The sequence below is a fragment of the Lactuca virosa genome, chromosome 6, assembly GCF_052849685.1.
Source record: "Lactuca virosa cultivar CGN04683 chromosome 6, Lactuca_virosa_CGN04683_v6, whole genome shotgun sequence".
Classification (NCBI taxonomy): Eukaryota; Viridiplantae; Streptophyta; class Magnoliopsida; order Asterales; family Asteraceae; genus Lactuca; species Lactuca virosa.
In genome coordinates this window covers 194280589-194298195 of record NC_136431.1, presented here as the reverse complement: position 1 = coordinate 194298195, position 17607 = coordinate 194280589, and the positions used below count along the sequence as shown (strand labels likewise).

The 17607-nt window shown below is 32.6% G+C and overlaps 2 protein-coding genes and 1 pseudogene across 15 annotated transcripts; 2 read left to right on the top strand and 1 right to left on the bottom strand.

Moving 5' to 3' along the window:
• The first annotated feature begins 2291 nt into the window (after window positions 1-2291).
• LOC145120840 (PHD finger protein-like protein) lies at window positions 2292-4970 on the top strand. Of its 2 annotated transcripts, none has more exons than XM_079056633.1 (6): window positions 2292-2511; window positions 2594-2747; window positions 3417-3575; window positions 3678-3932; window positions 4039-4617; window positions 4697-4970. In XM_079056633.1, the coding sequence occupies exons 2-6, from the start codon at window positions 2667-2669 to the stop codon at window positions 4781-4783; spliced, it is 1161 nt and encodes a 386-aa protein (XP_078912759.1). In that variant the 5' UTR covers window positions 2292-2511; window positions 2594-2666; the 3' UTR covers window positions 4784-4970. The 2 variants fall into 2 exon arrangements, with proteins under 2 accessions (XP_078912759.1, XP_078912758.1); XM_079056632.1 differs by having other exon boundaries at window positions 2293-2511; window positions 2630-2747.
• A 950-nt stretch (window positions 4971-5920) lies between these two features.
• Window positions 5921-14510, bottom strand: LOC145120827 (uncharacterized; annotated as a pseudogene). Its single transcript, XR_013714380.1, has 18 exons — window positions 14349-14510; window positions 14261-14275; window positions 13922-14002; window positions 13777-13839; window positions 13608-13671; window positions 13450-13497; window positions 13281-13357; window positions 13119-13199; window positions 12771-12926; window positions 12547-12668; window positions 12262-12334; window positions 11875-12185; window positions 11595-11800; window positions 11392-11498; window positions 11178-11322; window positions 10960-11092; window positions 6533-6939; window positions 5921-6221 (listed from the first exon to the last, which is right to left on the bottom strand). The product of XR_013714380.1 is annotated as an uncharacterized LOC145120827 (transcript).
• On the top strand, window positions 7613-10063 carry LOC145120829 (uncharacterized). 12 transcript variants are annotated; one of them, XR_013714385.1, is made up of 5 exons: window positions 7615-8084; window positions 8166-8778; window positions 8863-8936; window positions 9049-9086; window positions 9539-10063. XR_013714385.1 is itself a non-coding variant. In XM_079056622.1 (4 exons), the coding sequence occupies exons 1-4, from the start codon at window positions 8049-8051 to the stop codon at window positions 9552-9554; spliced, it is 351 nt and encodes a 116-aa protein (XP_078912748.1). In that variant the 5' UTR covers window positions 7617-8048; the 3' UTR covers window positions 9555-10063. The 12 variants fall into 12 exon arrangements, 3 of the variants coding, with proteins under 3 accessions (XP_078912746.1, XP_078912748.1, XP_078912747.1); XR_013714386.1 differs by having other exon boundaries at window positions 7613-7953; window positions 8049-8084; window positions 8166-8936; window positions 9049-10063; XR_013714388.1 differs by having other exon boundaries at window positions 7613-7953; window positions 8049-8112; window positions 8185-8936; window positions 9049-10063.
• Window positions 14511-17607: the final 3097 nt, after the last annotated feature.

The following is a 17607-nucleotide window of genomic DNA, read 5'->3' as shown; positions in this document are numbered from 1 at the left end:
GTCCCTCTAGCAGCATTCTATACATCCTCTCCATTGCATAAATCTGAATCTCTTCCAACATAGTGAGGAGTGGTCTCTTCCTAGCAAGATCAATAACAGAGTTGAAACTTTTTGATATGTCATTCTCATAAGCATCACAAGCCCTGTCCACTTCAAAGAATGCCCTACACCAACTTTTAGGGTCCCTTTCCATGAGGTGTTCATAAGCTAAAGGGTCAATTTTTTTTTATGGAATTCATTTCTGCCTCAAATTTAGGTTGAGTAGTACTAGCAGCAGCTGCCCAAAACAACTTCCTATATTGTTCACCTTTGAATCTTTTCTTGAAGTTAGCATAGATGTGCCTAGCACACTGTCTATGCTCTGCTGCTGAACTCTTTCTTTGACAGCCTCTACCGATCCCCGAAAGAAACAAGAAATGGATGACATAACAAAAAACATTGAACTCAAACAAAACATAAAAGAAAATATACCTTGTGTTGGTCTGATATGAGGGTCAATCCATGACCAATTCCCATTTCAATGTCATCCAGTAGGAGGTCAAGAAACCACTTCCATGTTTCCTTATTTTCTACTGCCACCACAACCCATGCAACAGGGAAGATGTGGTTGTTTCCATCCCTGCCCATAGCTGCTAACAGTTGGCCTCTACATATATCCTTTAAAAAATAACCATCTACCCCTATTACCCTCCTACATGCTGCAATCCAACCATCCTTCACACCCTTAAAACAAACATACATTTTAGAAAAGTAAGTGGTGGAATCAGGCATGACATTCACATCTATCTTTACCGTTGAACCAGGATTTTTCCTCATTATTTCTTCACCATAACTCCATACTTTACCATAATGTTCTATCAAACTACCCTCTATCTCATCCAAAGCATATCTCCTAGCATTTCTACATTGAGTCACACTAACAATCAAGTTAAACTTTGTACTCACTTTGGCTTTCATTTTCCTTATGCTCATTTTGGGGTTCTTCAAAAGTTGATTCTTAAAATGCTTTCCAATCAATTTATATGTTACAATGGAACCAAGTTTGAAGACTCTTGAACAGTTATGGTCATCAACTAAGGACTTAATCTGGAAAGACCTTTCACTACTCATCCAGGAAGCCCACAATCTAAATGGACAAGAGGGGTTCTTGCTATCTTTACATCATCTCACTAATAACCTCTGACTATCATTTTTCTCATAATAAAGATTGTACCCATTCTTCACTGCATAGTTAGTCAAACAAATTTTCAATTCCATAGGGTTAGAGAATCTCATACCTAGAATTGGCACCATTTTGTCCAATTTATGGTTCTCATTATGGACAGGGTACACTGGTTTGTCATCCCTATTGTTGGTATCAACCTCATCAGTTTCAAGCTCATCATTTTTATCCTTAGAAATATCTGACACCCGGTGTAAGAATTCATCACCAACAGTCTTGTCAAGAGAAGGAATGTAACCATCTGCTTCATGCTCATATGGAATATCATCAGAAAGTTGTAAATCTTTATCATCATCCACGTCTGGCTTAGAGTAATGCCCTTCATCATCTTCTAGTACTTCCATATCAGCCCAATCAAGTACAACTTCATTTTCGTGGTCTATATACACATTCATTCTTAGACCAGCTTCATCACTATAACCCGTTTCAATAAACTCATAGTAGTCAGCATCATTCCCAATTCTCCTAATACCCTCTGCCAATGATTCATTTCTAGTGCAGTAATATACGTTATCGCAACTGCCTTCAATCAACTTTGCAACGAACAACTTAAACTCTTTGAGATCCATTGCACCAAAATCGACATCAGAGATTGAAACAACAACATCGTTCAAGTACACTAATGGTTTTGGTGCGAATAAACCACTATAATGTACATAAACTGTCAAATACTTACGGAGTTTGGAATCGGAGGCCATCTTTTTCACTGTAACACTCGCATTCACCACTTCTCTTCAATTTCGTAACTGCATTCTTCGATTAAACCCTAACTGTAAGGAGAAAAGGGGGTGAAAGAGTAACGAGTTTGCAACGTGTTCTAGGTCCACGTAATACGACATGTCATCTCTAATTAAATGAGATAACCGGCAAAATAGGTGATAACCGATATCGAGGGTTTTGATGAGCAGAATTATTAAGTTCAATGGTATAATAAAGACAAAAAAAAAGATAAGAGACCAAATGAGTACTTATGGAACACTTTATTACCCTCAAAGGTCATTTTCCCTAATTAATATCATCCAACCTTTATACGTTACATTTTAGTTGACTGCATCTGACATTTTGGATCGGGCTTATTTATGGCGGGAAAGTTAACTCTCTCAACTCTTACCCCCAATTATTTTTGAGCCCTAATTTTCCTTTCTTCTCTCCCCACGCTTTCGTTTTCTTCAAATTCACGACATCTTCTTCCTTAGCAATGTACAAATTTTCGACTATCTTACGTGTTGGGTGATCTACAAGGCATCGCTGATTCCTTTATCCGATCAGGAGGTTTTCGCTGTATTCAGGTACCTAGGGTTTCGCTTTCTTCCATGTCTTCGGATACCGTAAACCACCAGTTTATGTGCTCAATTTTAAATTGGCCTGTAGGTTTCCAAGTAACTGTTTTGATCTTTGCGTTTGTAGAAAAAAGTTAAAAACCCTTTCGTTTCATTGGGCAAACATGGCTGACGCATTTGAAGATGAAACTGAGCAAACGGTTTCACTGAACGAGTACCTTGATGAAGTTGAAGATCAGGAACTTGTAAGTGTTTTCATTTCAGAGGATTTCAGTTATTTAGATATGCCGTCTTTGCTGAAGTGTTGATGTGTTATTGGCTCGCTGTGTTGTGTTTTTCTCTAGTAAAATGACTGTAACGAGACGAGATTTTAGGTTTTTCGGTGAAATTGTTCGCACTTTCTGCTTCTACATACGATCGAATCTGATAGAACTTTCTGCATAACTATTTGTTAGGGCTAAATGACGTTAGCAAATCTTCAGTCGCATATACTTTACAACATAGCTTAAAAGAGTCCCTAAGCATTTCCTTGCTAAAATTCTCGAAATTACATCTCAAGCAACACAGGCTCCGCTTCACATCATCATTTTAGTGGGTTTTGGATGTTCTGGTTTAAGTCAGTGCAGCTATCCATAGTGGTGTTTTTTTCTCATGTTTGAAATAATATAGTTTTGATAGCAAACATTAGAAAAGTAAAAGAATTGGATGAAACTTTTGAAGTCATATACTTGTTGCTTTTAGTAAGAAATGAACTGCTGTATCAGATAGGTTAGCATATGCCATTTGTATCTGTATCTGCTTCACTTGCAGCTTATGTCAATGAGTCAATCTTATAAAGCCAATCATTGTTGTTATGTTTCTGCTTTCTAATTTACAATAGTTGACATTCTTTTTGTACTTTTTTCTTATTAAAGGAAGCAGATTTAGTTCTGGGTGGTGATGAAGGAAAAGAGTGCACCTATGGCAAAGGCTATATGAAGAGGCAAGCAATTTTCTCATGCATAACATGCACCCCAGATGGAAATGCTGGTGTTTGCACAGCTTGTAGTTTGTCTTGCCATGATGGACATGAGGTATCCCTTTTAATTTCTCCAATTATTTGGTGTACAATGAACACACTATTTGGACTTAAACATGATTCTTTTGATATCTCTTTCTTGTTTTCTTTTATTTAGATTATCGAGCTTTGGACCAAGAGAAAGTTCAAGTGTGATTGTGGAAACTCAAAATTTGGAGAATTCTTTTGCAAACTTTTAGTAAGCAAAGATATTGAAAATGAGGAAAACTCCTACAACCATAACTTCAAGGGCAAATACTGTACATGTGGTCGACCTTATCCTGATCCAGATGCTGAAGAGCAAGTGGAAATGATCCAGTGTTGCATATGTGAAGATTGGTTTCATGAGGAACATCTTGGCCTTACCAATGAGGTTTGTACTTTGTAATAGACTAATAGTATAGTTTAATTATTATTTAAAGAATGTTATAAGTTCATGTTTTTTTTTTTTTTTTTTTTTTTTCTTTTTCATTTCTTAGGTTAAAATCCCAAGAGACGAAGATGGTGAACCTCTATATGAAGATCTCATCTGCCACATCTGCTCACCAATTTGTTCCTTTTTACATCTTTACCCTCAAACCATATTTGCATCTGATAATCCACAAAACCCCACAACCCCATCTAAACAAAAATCCATAGAAACCACACCTTCATCTTCTGGACCTTCTACAAATCCAGAACTTACTAAAAACATGATTCTTGGTGAGAAATCCGGGACATGTGTTCTTGGTGTTGACCTTTTGTCCAATGAGTTGACCTCTGACAAAAGTCAAAGTCAAAGTCAAAGTCAGCCGATGTTTCTTACAAAGAACTGGAGGGAAGCACTGTGTGGATGTGAGAAATGTTTGGGGTTTTATGAAAAGAAAAAGATTAGTTATTTGGTTGATAAGGAGGATTCGATTGCTGAGTATGAGAGAATGGCAAAAGAAAAGAGGGATGAAAAGATGCAACAACAAGAAGGGGCTGAAATGAATTTTTTGAGTAATCTTGGACATGTGGAGAAGATGGAAATACTTTCGGGTATTGCTGATATGAAAGATGAGATCCGTTCGTTTCTGGTATGTTGTTACTTTTTCTGAAAAATTAAAGTTGTTTGTTACTTTGTTTGATCTCATTTTTTTAATGTTGTTGTAACAGCAATCATTTGATGCATCGAAGCCAATCACATCTGATGACATCCACAAAGTGTTTGATAACCTTAAGAAACGCCGAAGAATGGACTGAGTTCATTCAGTTAGGCTTTAAGTTAGCCTTCTTTGAAAGAATGGCTTCACTTTGAAACTAAAAACTTTTTAAGTTTTTTCCTTTGTTAAGAATCAAGAACTAGATCTTTGTTTAGACATGTTGTGGTTGTTGGTGTTTGTTCTTGACTTGAATATTTCTAATCATGTTAAAATTGCACTTTGGATGACTTTCAACCTGTTTGAGTTTACTGGGTTAAGGACTTAATATGGACAAAATTGTTGATTGAGTCAAAACCTGATTGAGCTAGACTCAACCTTTTATCTGATCATTAAGTAAGAAGCATATAAGAGGTTATAGGGCCGAATCAAAGACTTCTAATTGTTGTATCAAACAGTCATCTGACCCTAGCATTCTTACCAAACCCATGTATATCAAACAACTTTTAAATGTGGTTTTTTTAATGTATTCTTGACAGATTGACTTATTGAGATAAGGCAAAAAAAAACATAGCTTAATGGTTTAAGACACTACATTTTTTTTCCTCCCAACTCTTTTAATGTTAAAATTGATGAATAAAGTAGAATTTGTGAACATAGTCAATATATTTTTTTCTATTAAAACAATTAATTTGAAAATTTCTAAAGATGGAATCTTTACATTTTATTATTACAAAAGATATATTGTTCTTTTTTGCAATTTGGTAGAGATATATTTGATTTTGGTTTATTAGTTTTTATATGTTAATTTTATTAAAGATATTGTAAACATTCAAGTGATTGTCAAATATTTTTATTAAATTTTGTTAAATGTCAGTTTTATCATAAAATGAATGATAATCAGCTTTACTTATATGAGTTTAATTCTTGTAATAATAGTTAATATGTAGATATATATAGTTGGGTTCAAAATTTTTTCAGGATAAAAATTAGAAACATTGTTTTTTTTTTTTCCTATAACCTAATATAAACATTGTATTTTCAGGATGTAATTTTACATAATACTATAATAGTAATACCTTTGATTTGATATACAAAACTAGATTATAACCCGCGTTAAACGCGAGGAAACACATAAAAAAACATAAAAACATCTATAAATTTTGCATAATAGTTAAAAAAGAAAATTTATGTGAAACAAATGAAAACAAACATAAACTTCAAAATCAAAACAAATTACTTGTCAAACAAATCCATAAGCAAACAATAAAAACTAATAAAAAAAAGTCTTCAAACTAAAATATCAAATAATTATGAATGGTTTAAACTTATTCGAACTTTTCTATTTTTGGGATCTTCAAAGAAGGAGCAGCAACACCATTCAAAGAAGACCATTCAAATGATTCGGTGGTGGTAACAATATCAATAAGCTGCTTGACTGAAGTAGTTGTTGGCGGTAACAATCTCAAATGACTCGGTGGTGGTAAGATAGTACATTTGATTTTATCCTCGATAATCATCTCAGAGTCCAATGATGAGAACTGTAAAACAAAAAAACAATAAGCAAAAAGAGCATCATTAATGTAAAAATAAATTCATATGTTACCTGTTTGAGGTTAATTTTTTTTTCAATTGAGCAATGATTGTATTAACAGCAGTGAACTTTGAAATTTTATAACCATCAACTTTGTTCTTCAAAATTTGAATTTTAAACACCAACTTTTTATCCAAAAGTACATTCAAAACAGATGGATAAATCTCCATATTACCCTACTAAAAATGAACGGTTATAAAAAATAGATAGACAAAAAGTTAAAATTAGTTTTATGTAAATGAAGTTAATATCGATAACCTCATTAAAATTTTGAAACAACTCTTGCGCAGCTTTTTCAAGAAGTATCTTTGCGTCACTATCAAATAACGTAAGTGACACCAAACTGGTAAAGTCTTGTACCCTAATGGTGATTTCGAAACTAAAACCATTGATATAAACAAATTCAGTAATATAAAATTAGAAAGTTTAACCGAACATTATAATAATATATATAAAAGAACTATTGAAAACATTGGAACAACACATATCTCTTTGTTAATGCAAGTTGAAGTGTAACAATAAAAAACTTATTTATCTTGAAGTTGATTCTCATGCATTAAAACGACTTTTATAGCTTTCTGTTGACATTTAGTACAAGCCAAATAGTACCATTCCGCATCAGAACACACATGCTTAATTGTACCGACAACAATCAATGTTTTTTCCTGAAATATATTAATGTAACTTTAAATTATATGATAAAAAAGTAAAATGAAAGATTAAGATAAAAATAATCCAAAAAGTATTTCACATAATATATATTTTATAAATGAAAGTTACGTATATAAACCTCATGTCCTTGTTGGAGATTAGCAATATTCTAGAAATCAAACTTATGAAAGAAATTTAGATGATGGAGGACTAAAGGGTTGCTAGAATTAGCAATTATGCTTTGAGCCATGTATCTGCTTGTGAAAAAAATAATGATTGTTAAACACGTGTGACTCAACCAAATCCTCTTGACTTTTTTTGTGTGCAAATACACATTTTCTTCGTATTTACTCTCGAACGCCTTAATGTAAAAATTGAATTAATATTATATTATTGAGTTCTATACAGAAAAGTCCCATTATTTTTGGAAATTTTTTAATAAAGTACTAAAAGTTTTTTTTTAATGATAAAGTCCTGATTTTTTAACGTTTTGCTCAAATTAACGAAAAAATCATTTTTTATATTTTAACAGAAAATTACAGATTATATGATTTTCCTAAAATAATGAGACTTTTCTATTAAAAAAAAACTTTTAAGACTTTATCAAAAAAAAATTCATAAAATAATTGGACTTTTCCAATATAACCATGTATTATTCTTATTATAATAAAACACTTTTTGGTCTACGACGTGTTACTCCTTTCCTTTTTAGATTTCGTCCAATCTAATTTTACCCTGCCCTTCCTCTAATATTTCCCCTTCTGTTTTAAAGCCCTTCGTCCCGTCATTCCCCTTTGTGTGTAAATCACATTTCTCTTCCACTGAGGCTTTGAGCCCTAAATCGCCAAATCGGTCTCCTGTTCCATCGAACGAAGAACACTCTGTTGCTTTGGCGTCGCCTACACTATTGCGGCAGTGTTCTTCTCGAATGATGAACAAACCCTGCCGTCTTCATTCCCACCATTGCAGTGGTGTGCTTCTCCATCGCAACACTCTTGCGGCTAGCAGTAAATATATCATTGATTAAGGTTGTTTTTTTGGTCGATTTTGATACTTCTTTTGAATTACAAGTTCACTTAATTTGGGCAAGTTATGGTAATGATGTACAATTCATCATCAGTAGATGAAGTTGGATCAAGGAGGCAGGAGCATAACAAATGTAAGGGAATTCAATATCCAAACACATGGTATGTTATGATTTTATCATAATATTGATGATGTTAATACTTTGACTGTTCAGCGTGATCTTAATGACTTAGAACTAAACTTGGAGCCCTTTGTGGTGGATGATCCGCATAAAGACGAAAACTTTCAGCACATTGACGATCAACATCAATCATCGAGTTCTGCATATGCTCTATTGGACATGGATGCATCTCAGCCAGAACAGGTGGACGTTTCCTCATCAAATTCTAATGGAAGATCCCATGAAAACACTCAACAGGAAGAAGTTATATCTCAACCAGAAGAGGAGGATACTGAAGAACTGCAGGTAACAATATATAAGAATGTCCTTTTTGGTCCTTTTTTATCTATCCGTTTATTGAAATACATAAATTTTCAAAATTTACCAAACACTCAAACAACTGAGTATCTAATTATTATAATCTTGACCTTCCTCCTGGTAGAAGGTATGCCTTTGACCTTCCTACTATTATAATAATTCACATTCAAACTTTTAAGATTTTTTTTCTTTTTTTTGCAGCAAATTGGTTTTAGCAACGAATATTGTATCTTTATGTGAAGGCCAGTTTAACTTTGACCTTGTCCATTAGTTCATTCTCAACTTCTTTCTTAAAGTCATTGGTTTTATATTGGGTTGTGATTGACATATTGTTTTCAAGAACTCCAGGGTAATTTCGTTAACAGATGTTCCAATATTATTTCTTTTAGAAATTAATTTATTTCTGTTGAGTTTAATGAAATGCTTTTATTAGATATTTTTCCCATAAAAGAGCTTCAAGTCTAGAGAATTTAGAGTTGTGTCTTCAGGAACTTGATAACAAAAATGGTATGACATATATATATATATATATATATATATATATATATATATATATATATATATATATATATATATATATTGAAAAATTAAAAACTCATTTTGTTTGAATGTATGATAGGCCAAGGGATTTGGGAAGGGAAAAGGTTGTGTGCTCAGGTACCATAGTAACTACTGCACATGCCCCTATTTGTTGTTGCGTTCTGTGACAGCAACACCAGTTTCTTGGAAGTATCAATTTTCTTCTTTCTTTTTTCGGATTATAATATTTAATATGCTGTTTTTATGATATTTTAGTGCTCATATTAAAATTTTAATACTATATTTCTTTATCATTATCAACAATTAAAAATTTAGACAAAAAACTTATATCTTATTAATCTAGTAAAATTTAATAAATCTTTTGATTTTTCATTATCATTCTTAATTATCACTATTATTTTTCTTTCTTACAAGTGGTTTCTAAAACTAATTGATAACATTTATGTGTGTTGGTGTGTTGCAGACTTATTAATTTAAAAAGTTATATTTTTTGTTTTTATACTCCTTTAACTTTAAGTTTTAACCAATAACAAAACAAAACTATTAAGTTATATCCCTGGTTTTGTTAGGCTTATATCATTATAGTGAGAAAAAGACAAAGAGAAAAGGAGATACGAAAAGGAAAGAGCAGCACCTGTGATGTTTTTGGTCGGATTATTGTTCTGATAACGACGGAATCAGACACAGAATTGAGCAGCTCCGACGGCGTACGATAGACTGAGACACGAACTGTAGTTCGACGAACGGATAGTCGCTTTCAACTCTGGGGGCGGCGGCTGCAATCTCTGGTCGTGACACAACAATCAGCAAAGCAGATTGCTATTTGGAGACACAAAGGGTATTCGTTTTTAAAAGACACAAAAGTCAGCTAGGGTTTTCTGGTTTGAAGTTTGGCGGTGGTTTATGTTTTCCGGTTAGCTGTTTTTCCAGCAAAGCATCATATTGGTGATATTTAATCTAAGTTTCGTATTTTCTGGAAGATTGAGATAGTAAATTAAATATTAGATTAGGGTTTTGGTTTTCTATAGAGTTTTTAGTTTCCTAAAATTATGTATCCTAATCGTATTTGAATTGTAATTGATTTTTTTCAGCAATTTTATGGTTTTTATATCTATACATAAAATGGTTATGATTCTTTCTTTATATCAATACAAAGTCTTAAAAATAATCTTATTAATAATTTAATTTTTTTATATATATTTTTCTCGTGGTTGCCATAGGTTGTAAAAAATAAACATAACCAGTTTGGAACCAGAACCGGGAATCGGACCGCCGATGTCGGTGCTGGTTCCGTTCCCGGTACCAGTTTTTGGTTATTTTTTCAAATAATCTTTTGTCAAAATAACATTTTTTTATATATATGAGTTTATTTGATAATTTTGTGGCTTATCATGGATAAATCAAATGAGAATATTTTGATAAATAAGTTAATTTGAATTACAAAACATGATGCAAGTTTAATAAATATACATATTGTTTTCATGGCATATGCTTCTGTGATTGCGAATTTGCTATATGTATATTTTACTTTACAAAAACAAAAAGTGACGATCGGATAAGAAAAAAAATATAATAAACATATAAGATTTCAATAAATATGAAAATATAATACAAATTAATAAAAAGTTAATAAACTTTTATTGTCGTTGTCATCATCTAAAAAAGGTAGAATGATAGGTAAGAATAAGAAGTACGAGGGATTTTAAATTCTCTAATTTTTATTGATAAACTATTATGTAGGATTTGGTTTGTAGAATGTTTTAAGGAATTTGATTTGTCAAAAGAATTGAAATTTGAACCAAGCAAAATCTGTCAAAAAAAAAAATAATGTTTGAATTTTTTTATTTAAAAAGAGATGATAAGGGTATTTTGGCATTTTTGCAAAAACAGAAGAGTTAATTGAATTTTAAAACCAATGTCAACATTTTCATTGAATTTTAAATTAATTATAAAACACCACAAGAATAAAAAAAAATAATAAAAAAAATACCACTTTCTTTGAATTTGACATAACCATTGAAATAATAATCGCTTATTTTTCCCTCCCTTAGCCCATCCACAGTTGAGATTTCCAATTCTTTTAACTTGTCATCCTTTGTTCTCAACACTCTTAGCAACACAACCTAAGAAGTTATTTCCATTCCAATGGAATCAACGATTACAGTCCGTTCCTTAATTCCATTAAACCAGAACGTAATTCTACTTTACCTGTGCTCAGTAAGGGGTAATGACTCCAATATCAGAAGCATGTACACCACTTTGAATCAACCTTCTTGCATGTGCTATAACAATCTCAGATTCACCTTCATTCAATGTGCTTTCTTCTTCATCCTTCTTTTCTTCCATATCACACCTAAAACTATAATTTTTTTTTAGAATTCATAAAATTTATAAGGTTAGATCAAATATCAAATATGCATACCCTGCAATGTCTATGAGAAGAAGAGTAGGTTTAGTGGAAGAAGAAGACTTCTCAACACCTTCAAGCTCATATAGGGTATGTCCAGCAGCACTTGCATGAGCTTTAATCTATCATTATTAATTAATTCATTACTCACTATTATTATAACAAATATAATTAATAGATAAATAAGGTTAATAAAAAAAAGGTCAGAATTAAATTACCTTATTGTTGTAAGGCTCTTTAGAAGACCAAGTCATTATAAGTCCATGCATGCTATATTGCACAGTCAGCATAGACATGACATCATCTCCATATAAATCTGCAAGGCGTTCAAAAAGAGTGTTTCCTAATCCCTTTTTTCAGCTTCAACACTTCGAATTGTTGGAGGAAGTTGTAAATGATCCCCTGAAAGTAAGCACCTTGAACCCTAAAAAAAAAAATCCCTTTTACTTCAATCATCCAATATATTGCCAATTTAAAAAAAAGGTTTTGTTTTGTTACCTTGAAAAGAGCAATCCAACAAGCAATCTCTAGGCCTGAGCAGCTTCATCAATAATGACTAAATAAAATGAAATTCCATCTAATTTTCTTGATGATGAACCTGTGAGAGTTGCTAGAACGACAAATGAATTTTTAATTACATTTGTCACAACAAGTTGTTGCCTTTTGCCTTCTTCTTTTGAAAGAATCCTAAGTTTTTATGGATTTCCCTCTTTGTGTTTTTATCTTTAGCATTCAACAATTTACTATTTAATACCTTCATTTCTTTTCGGATGTCATTGGCAAGAGAACTGTTATCCCCAAAGTAACACCTACAATAATTAAAATCATTTAAAATACATTTTTTTTGTTAAATTAGTGGTGATACTTATAATTTATATTCCATACCTGTGCATCAAGAGCACTATCTAATACTTGAGGCAGTGACCTTGCAAGATGACCCACTCTCACTAACTTTAATCTAATCATGAAATTAAAAATTAGGACAAAATTCAATTAGAAATTTTTTTAAAAACAAATAAATTACAATTAGCTAGTGATAAAACAAATCGATCGTGGTTGATGAATGATGACATAGAGTAGCAATCAGATTTCCTTTTTTAAAAATAATCCATTGTTCTATTGAGAAAATATTATAAAAAAATAATAAAAATACATACAAATTAGACTTACAAAGAGTATAGACAGGCGTAGAGTATATCACCAGTAAAACAATTATTAACAAATTCGACAATTACAGTGTGAGAGGCATGGTGACACAGTAACAAAGGCAAATGATTTAATACCTTCGTTTCCTGTATAACAAATAATGACAACACATAAGTTTATATATATATATATATATATATATATATATATATATATATAAATATAATTATTAGAGTAAAATTGCTGACCTGGATGTTGGGAGCAAAGCCACCTTCATCACCAACGTTTGTGGCATCCTGACCATATCTCTTTTTGATGACAGACTTTAAGTTATGTTATACTTCCACACCCATTTTAATGGCTTCCTTGAAAGAAGAAGCTCCAATAGGGAGAATCATGAACTCCTGCATTGCAAGCTTGTTGTCAGGTGTGAACCTCCATTTATCACATTGAATGCTGGTACAGGCAGCACCATGGTCTTGTTTACAGCAAGGTTTGCAATGTGTTGTGTGTGTGTTATTTATTAAGACCAAAAATAAGTCAAAAAACTTGTACAACTTCATATTAAAGAGACAGAGAGATCAGGTGTGTAGTACCTTATAGAGAGGGATTTTTTTGACTGAAGGTCCTGCTTTACACACAACAAGTGAGACTGCTAGTATAGCATTTGATCCAAGCTGGAAGACAGGGATTAAAATGTTAAGAGTTTGAAACTTTTTTTTTGGTTAACACCTGAACTGGATAATGAATTGTGATACCTTCTGTTTGCACCAACCCCATTCATTTACAGTTCCATCAAGTTCTTGAACCATCAAGTTGTCAATTTTTGTTTGCTCTGAAGGGTCATGTGGTGCATTTTGATTTTTGACATAGAATCACATACTAAATGACTGTAGAGGCAAATACAAAATGATGAAGAGAACATACCTTTCCAATTAAGGAAGGTCCGATTATTGAGTTGACATTCTCAACAGCCTGACCAATCAATAATGACATGTAAAGTTTAGTTTAGTGGGGATTATTACTTATTAGGGAATAAAATCATATGAAGAACACAGGCGTTTAGGAACAAGAGTTTTACCAACCTTCAAGACACCTTTCCTAGCTAGTCAGAACCTCCATCTCTTAATTCTAGGGCTTCATATATAGCTGTGAATACAAAATAGAAAAAGATAAAACAGTTATAAGCTATAAGTCAAAACATCCATGATTGTAATAAAATAATTTGTAGGAAAGTATGTTTGTGTATACTACCTGTTGAAGCACCACTGGTACTGCAGATCTGGCCAATGTTCCATCAGAGAGCGTAACATCAATCTGAAATTATTAATTTCAGTTCCCAATCGGAAAGGAATCCATCCTTAATATGCATAATCGAAAGAAGCACGTTGTGAATTACAAAGAAATTAAACCTCCGAAATCTCGTGACCAACATTCCGAACGTGAATGACTTTAGAAGGCTCTGTCATTTTAAATTATCCTGAAAAAAGAAATTGAAGTGATTCATGAAAAAGGTTCCACATACAATATATGAAGCAATCAATTCTAAAATCCAAAAGAAAAAACGGTTGATGATTGCTAATCAAACAAAGCAAAAGAATTTGGAAGTAAAACTCTAAATTTCCATCGGGAATTGTAATAAGATAACGTGAAAAAATCAAACTGAATCTTCTTGGAAGGGGAAAACCAGAGATGTAAAGGAGTGAGAATCGTAAATCTGAATAAAGGGGAATCGCACCTGGAGATGATGAATCTGAAAAACAAAATGACGATGTGTATCTATGATCGAAAACCAAAAACAAAGATCAGAAAGGATGATCACTTACCTTCTTGTAGGTCGTATTGACAGCATACTGACGATGATGGTAACAAACGGCTGTCAGAGAATCAAGAGATGAAGGAAAGACTGAGGAGATATGCTTGGCTGATTGTGTGCAGAGAAAATTGAGGAATGAAATTGGGTATGAAACGTAAGAGGTAAGTTGCAATTTGAGGCGCTTGTATATTCGACAATGATGTCATAAAAAATATCCAATGGTGGAGAAATAGGAGTGAATTAAAATCAAGGGTCTTTATTTCTTCAATTTAGATTTTAAGATTCTCTTTTAATAATATTTAGAGATATGTCCGTTTCTATAAAAAAAAATTTTCTTCGAAATTTCATTATTACTAACAAATACTTTATTTAAATTATATTTTTAATTATAAATGTTTGAATATTAAAAAAAAATCTTAAAGTCAAGTGATTCAATTATTTGCGATTGATCATGAGTAGGATAGATTTTAGTTATAGTTAAGTGTAGACATCAGCTTATCTGTCATGGTGATGTCACCTTTCTTGCTACTTCAAAACCTGATCCTAGAGCATGACCAAATTAATTCTGTGTTTTTAGTTTTTACATTCATTGAATAATGAATACCAATGGTTTTTATTAATTAATAGCTTCTTAATGATCCAATATGATATTATACATTAATCATTTACATTTACATGTAAATAACCAAATAACTGATCTGAAAATAAGATATTTTGATCATTAAGACATTAACATGTAAATAACCAAATAACGGGCCTCCAACATGTTTACACCAATTATGCATTTTATAGTTTTTATAAATATCATATTTCTTAAATTAATCAAAAATAGATTACACTAATATCTAGAACTAACAATAAATATTAGACTTAATTCGCCGACAAGATTTTCAGCTATTTTAAAAGAACTAGAATATCTAATGCACACTTTTTTAGTAAAAACAGTAAAATGCCTTTTACTTGGTCAAATATTTATTTTAAATGATGGTTTATTTGCAATGAAAACCCAAATATCACGTTGAAACTTATTTCAAAGGAAAGAATGGTTTCCAAGTTGTAAACTTAGTATTAAATAAACCAATTAACACAATCTTTGCAAGTCAATAAACCAACATGTATTCACATGATACAAAGTGAACGGTGTCGATTAAATAAGCTGAAAATCCATCATTGTCAAAATCACATAAGTCATTAATATTATAGTTATAGAGGTGATAAACATAAATAATCAACAGACTTCGGTGTACAGTTAACCAAAGAAACTAACCACACATAAATAGGGAATATATCGTGGTTCCACTGTCAAGGTGACAATATACGTCCACATGAGAAGATAAGATATTTTATTCCAATAGAGAATCAAAACCCGAACGATTACAAATAAAAGAGATTGCAAGTGTTTCCTAAAACCCAAAATTAAAGCAAGATGTTTGATAAAACATTCAACAATCTAAACTCAGAAATATCAAATGATCACAATGATCTCTCTAATAACTCTAAACGTAATCTCCACCCTAAAAAACAATAGCACGACAATCGTATTTATAGACAAAAGAGAGTTAATCTTAAAAAACTTTGCCAAAAATAGAGGGGTTGGATTCAGTCTAATTGTGTTTAAAGTTGATTTGAAATATACTTAGATGAGGTGCTCCACCAAAGGGCTTCAAGTCCATAGCTATGTAGGGAAAATTAGGGTTTGTAGTGGAGATCTGGATACCGACTTGGATCGTGATATCACTTTCCGAACTGATATTTCTACCCTATGTCTGGGTTACAAGAAATTCAGCCTAGGATAATCCAAGTGGACACTTACGATTCTAGGCACAGAAATCGTAAGCCAATATGCTAGAGGATTCTGTGAAAGTGTGATGAAATACGAGAGCTTAAGATCGTCACCCTCTTTTGAAAAGAAGAGCCATTTATATAATAAACGATATTAGGGTTTCATTAGGTTGGGCCGTAATTAGTTGCTTTGGAAGCAAGTAATATTAATCCGGATTTAATGAGGATTTAGGGTTACCAAAACTAACGAGTTTTGTTAGTTTTACCATAAACACCCTCAAGAAATTGAATTTTCCACTACGGTCCTATAAGTAAAATTCTGTGAGGTTTGACCCCAGCCAGGGGCTCTGCCCCTTGGACCCCGCTAGGGGCGCTGCCCCTAGACCCCGCCAAAGGGGCGCTGCCCCTTTTGAAACCTCGGACCCCGGGGCGCTGCCCCCGGACCCCCGACTAGTCGTCGAACCGGCTTCTAATTCGATCTTATACATGCGTGCACTCCACACAACCCCGTACATATAATAGAGTACAAATTATGAAGCCCCTTAACTCACATGTTAGTCCAGTTACTTAAAATGACATGGTGACACTAAAATCACCAACAAGCTAGGTATCAAGTGCCTTCACTCCTTGAGGTCAAGGGTTCAAGTCTCATCTGGGACATAAGTGAGAATATGAGTAGTTTAGGAGTATATTAGATTTGTCGTTCCAAAAAAAAATAAGGTGCTCCAGAAGATGGGTTAAATGGAGAAGTGAGATCTCGGCTTACCTGAACTCATCTATGACTTCTATCCTAGTTAATAGATCTCATACGCCTGAGTTTTCAATCAAAATAGGGTGACCATTTTCTTTTTATTCTTGTTCATCATGGATGCCAAAGGCCTTCATGCTGCTTTGCATGAAGAAATTAATCACAATATGTCTTGTGTAACTTTGCAACAATAGGTTGATGATTTTCCCCTTCCATGAAGTGATGCAACAATCCTTGGGAGTGGTAACAAGAAAATGTGAGAAGTATCATCAAGATTTTAGATTTATTTGACCTAACTTTTTGTTTTAAAATTAACTTGTAAATAGCAAATTATTAGGTGTTGGGGTTAATTTGCTTGAGGTTCAACATATGTAGGGGTGGTTGGTTGTTTTCATACTCAACTCTTTTTTAATTTTTGTTTTTGAGCCTTCCCGTTGGCTATAATATGTCGGAGGTGGAAGTATTGACAGAGATCATTGATAAATTTAAAGCTAGACTTTCTAAATGAAAAGTTAAAATTTTATCACTCGTAGGAAAAACAATTTTTTTCAAATTGGTGTTGGGGACTCTTGATATTTACTATATGTTGTTTCGAGCCTCAAATACATTTATAAGAGCATTTTTGATGAGAGTTTTTTAGAGATGTCAAATATAAATACTCAACCCAAATAATGTATTTTGCTACCCGAGAGAATTGATTTTGGGGACAATAATAAAAGCTACATATATTCTAGCAAAT

Bases quoted from the DNA above. Each gene is read 5' to 3' on its own strand.
- LOC145120829 (XM_079056620.1), top strand. From the start codon at position 8,049: ATGAAGTTGGATCAAGGAGGCAGGAGCATAACAAATGTAAGGGAATTC. The intron at 8,113-8,184 runs GTATGTTATGAT...TTAATGACTTAG, and splicing joins ATTCAATATCCAAACACATG to AACTAAACTTGGAGCCCTTT. The intron at 8,418-9,048 runs GTAACAATATAT...AATGTATGATAG, and splicing joins AGGATACTGAAGAACTGCAG to GCCAAGGGATTTGGGAAGGG.
- LOC145120840 (XM_079056633.1), top strand. From the start codon at position 2,667: ATGGCTGACGCATTTGAAGATGAAACTGAGCAAACGGTTTCACTGAAC. The intron at 2,748-3,416 runs GTAAGTGTTTTC...TTCTTATTAAAG, and splicing joins AAGTTGAAGATCAGGAACTT to GAAGCAGATTTAGTTCTGGG. The intron at 3,933-4,038 runs GTTTGTACTTTG...TTCATTTCTTAG, and splicing joins ATCTTGGCCTTACCAATGAG to GTTAAAATCCCAAGAGACGA.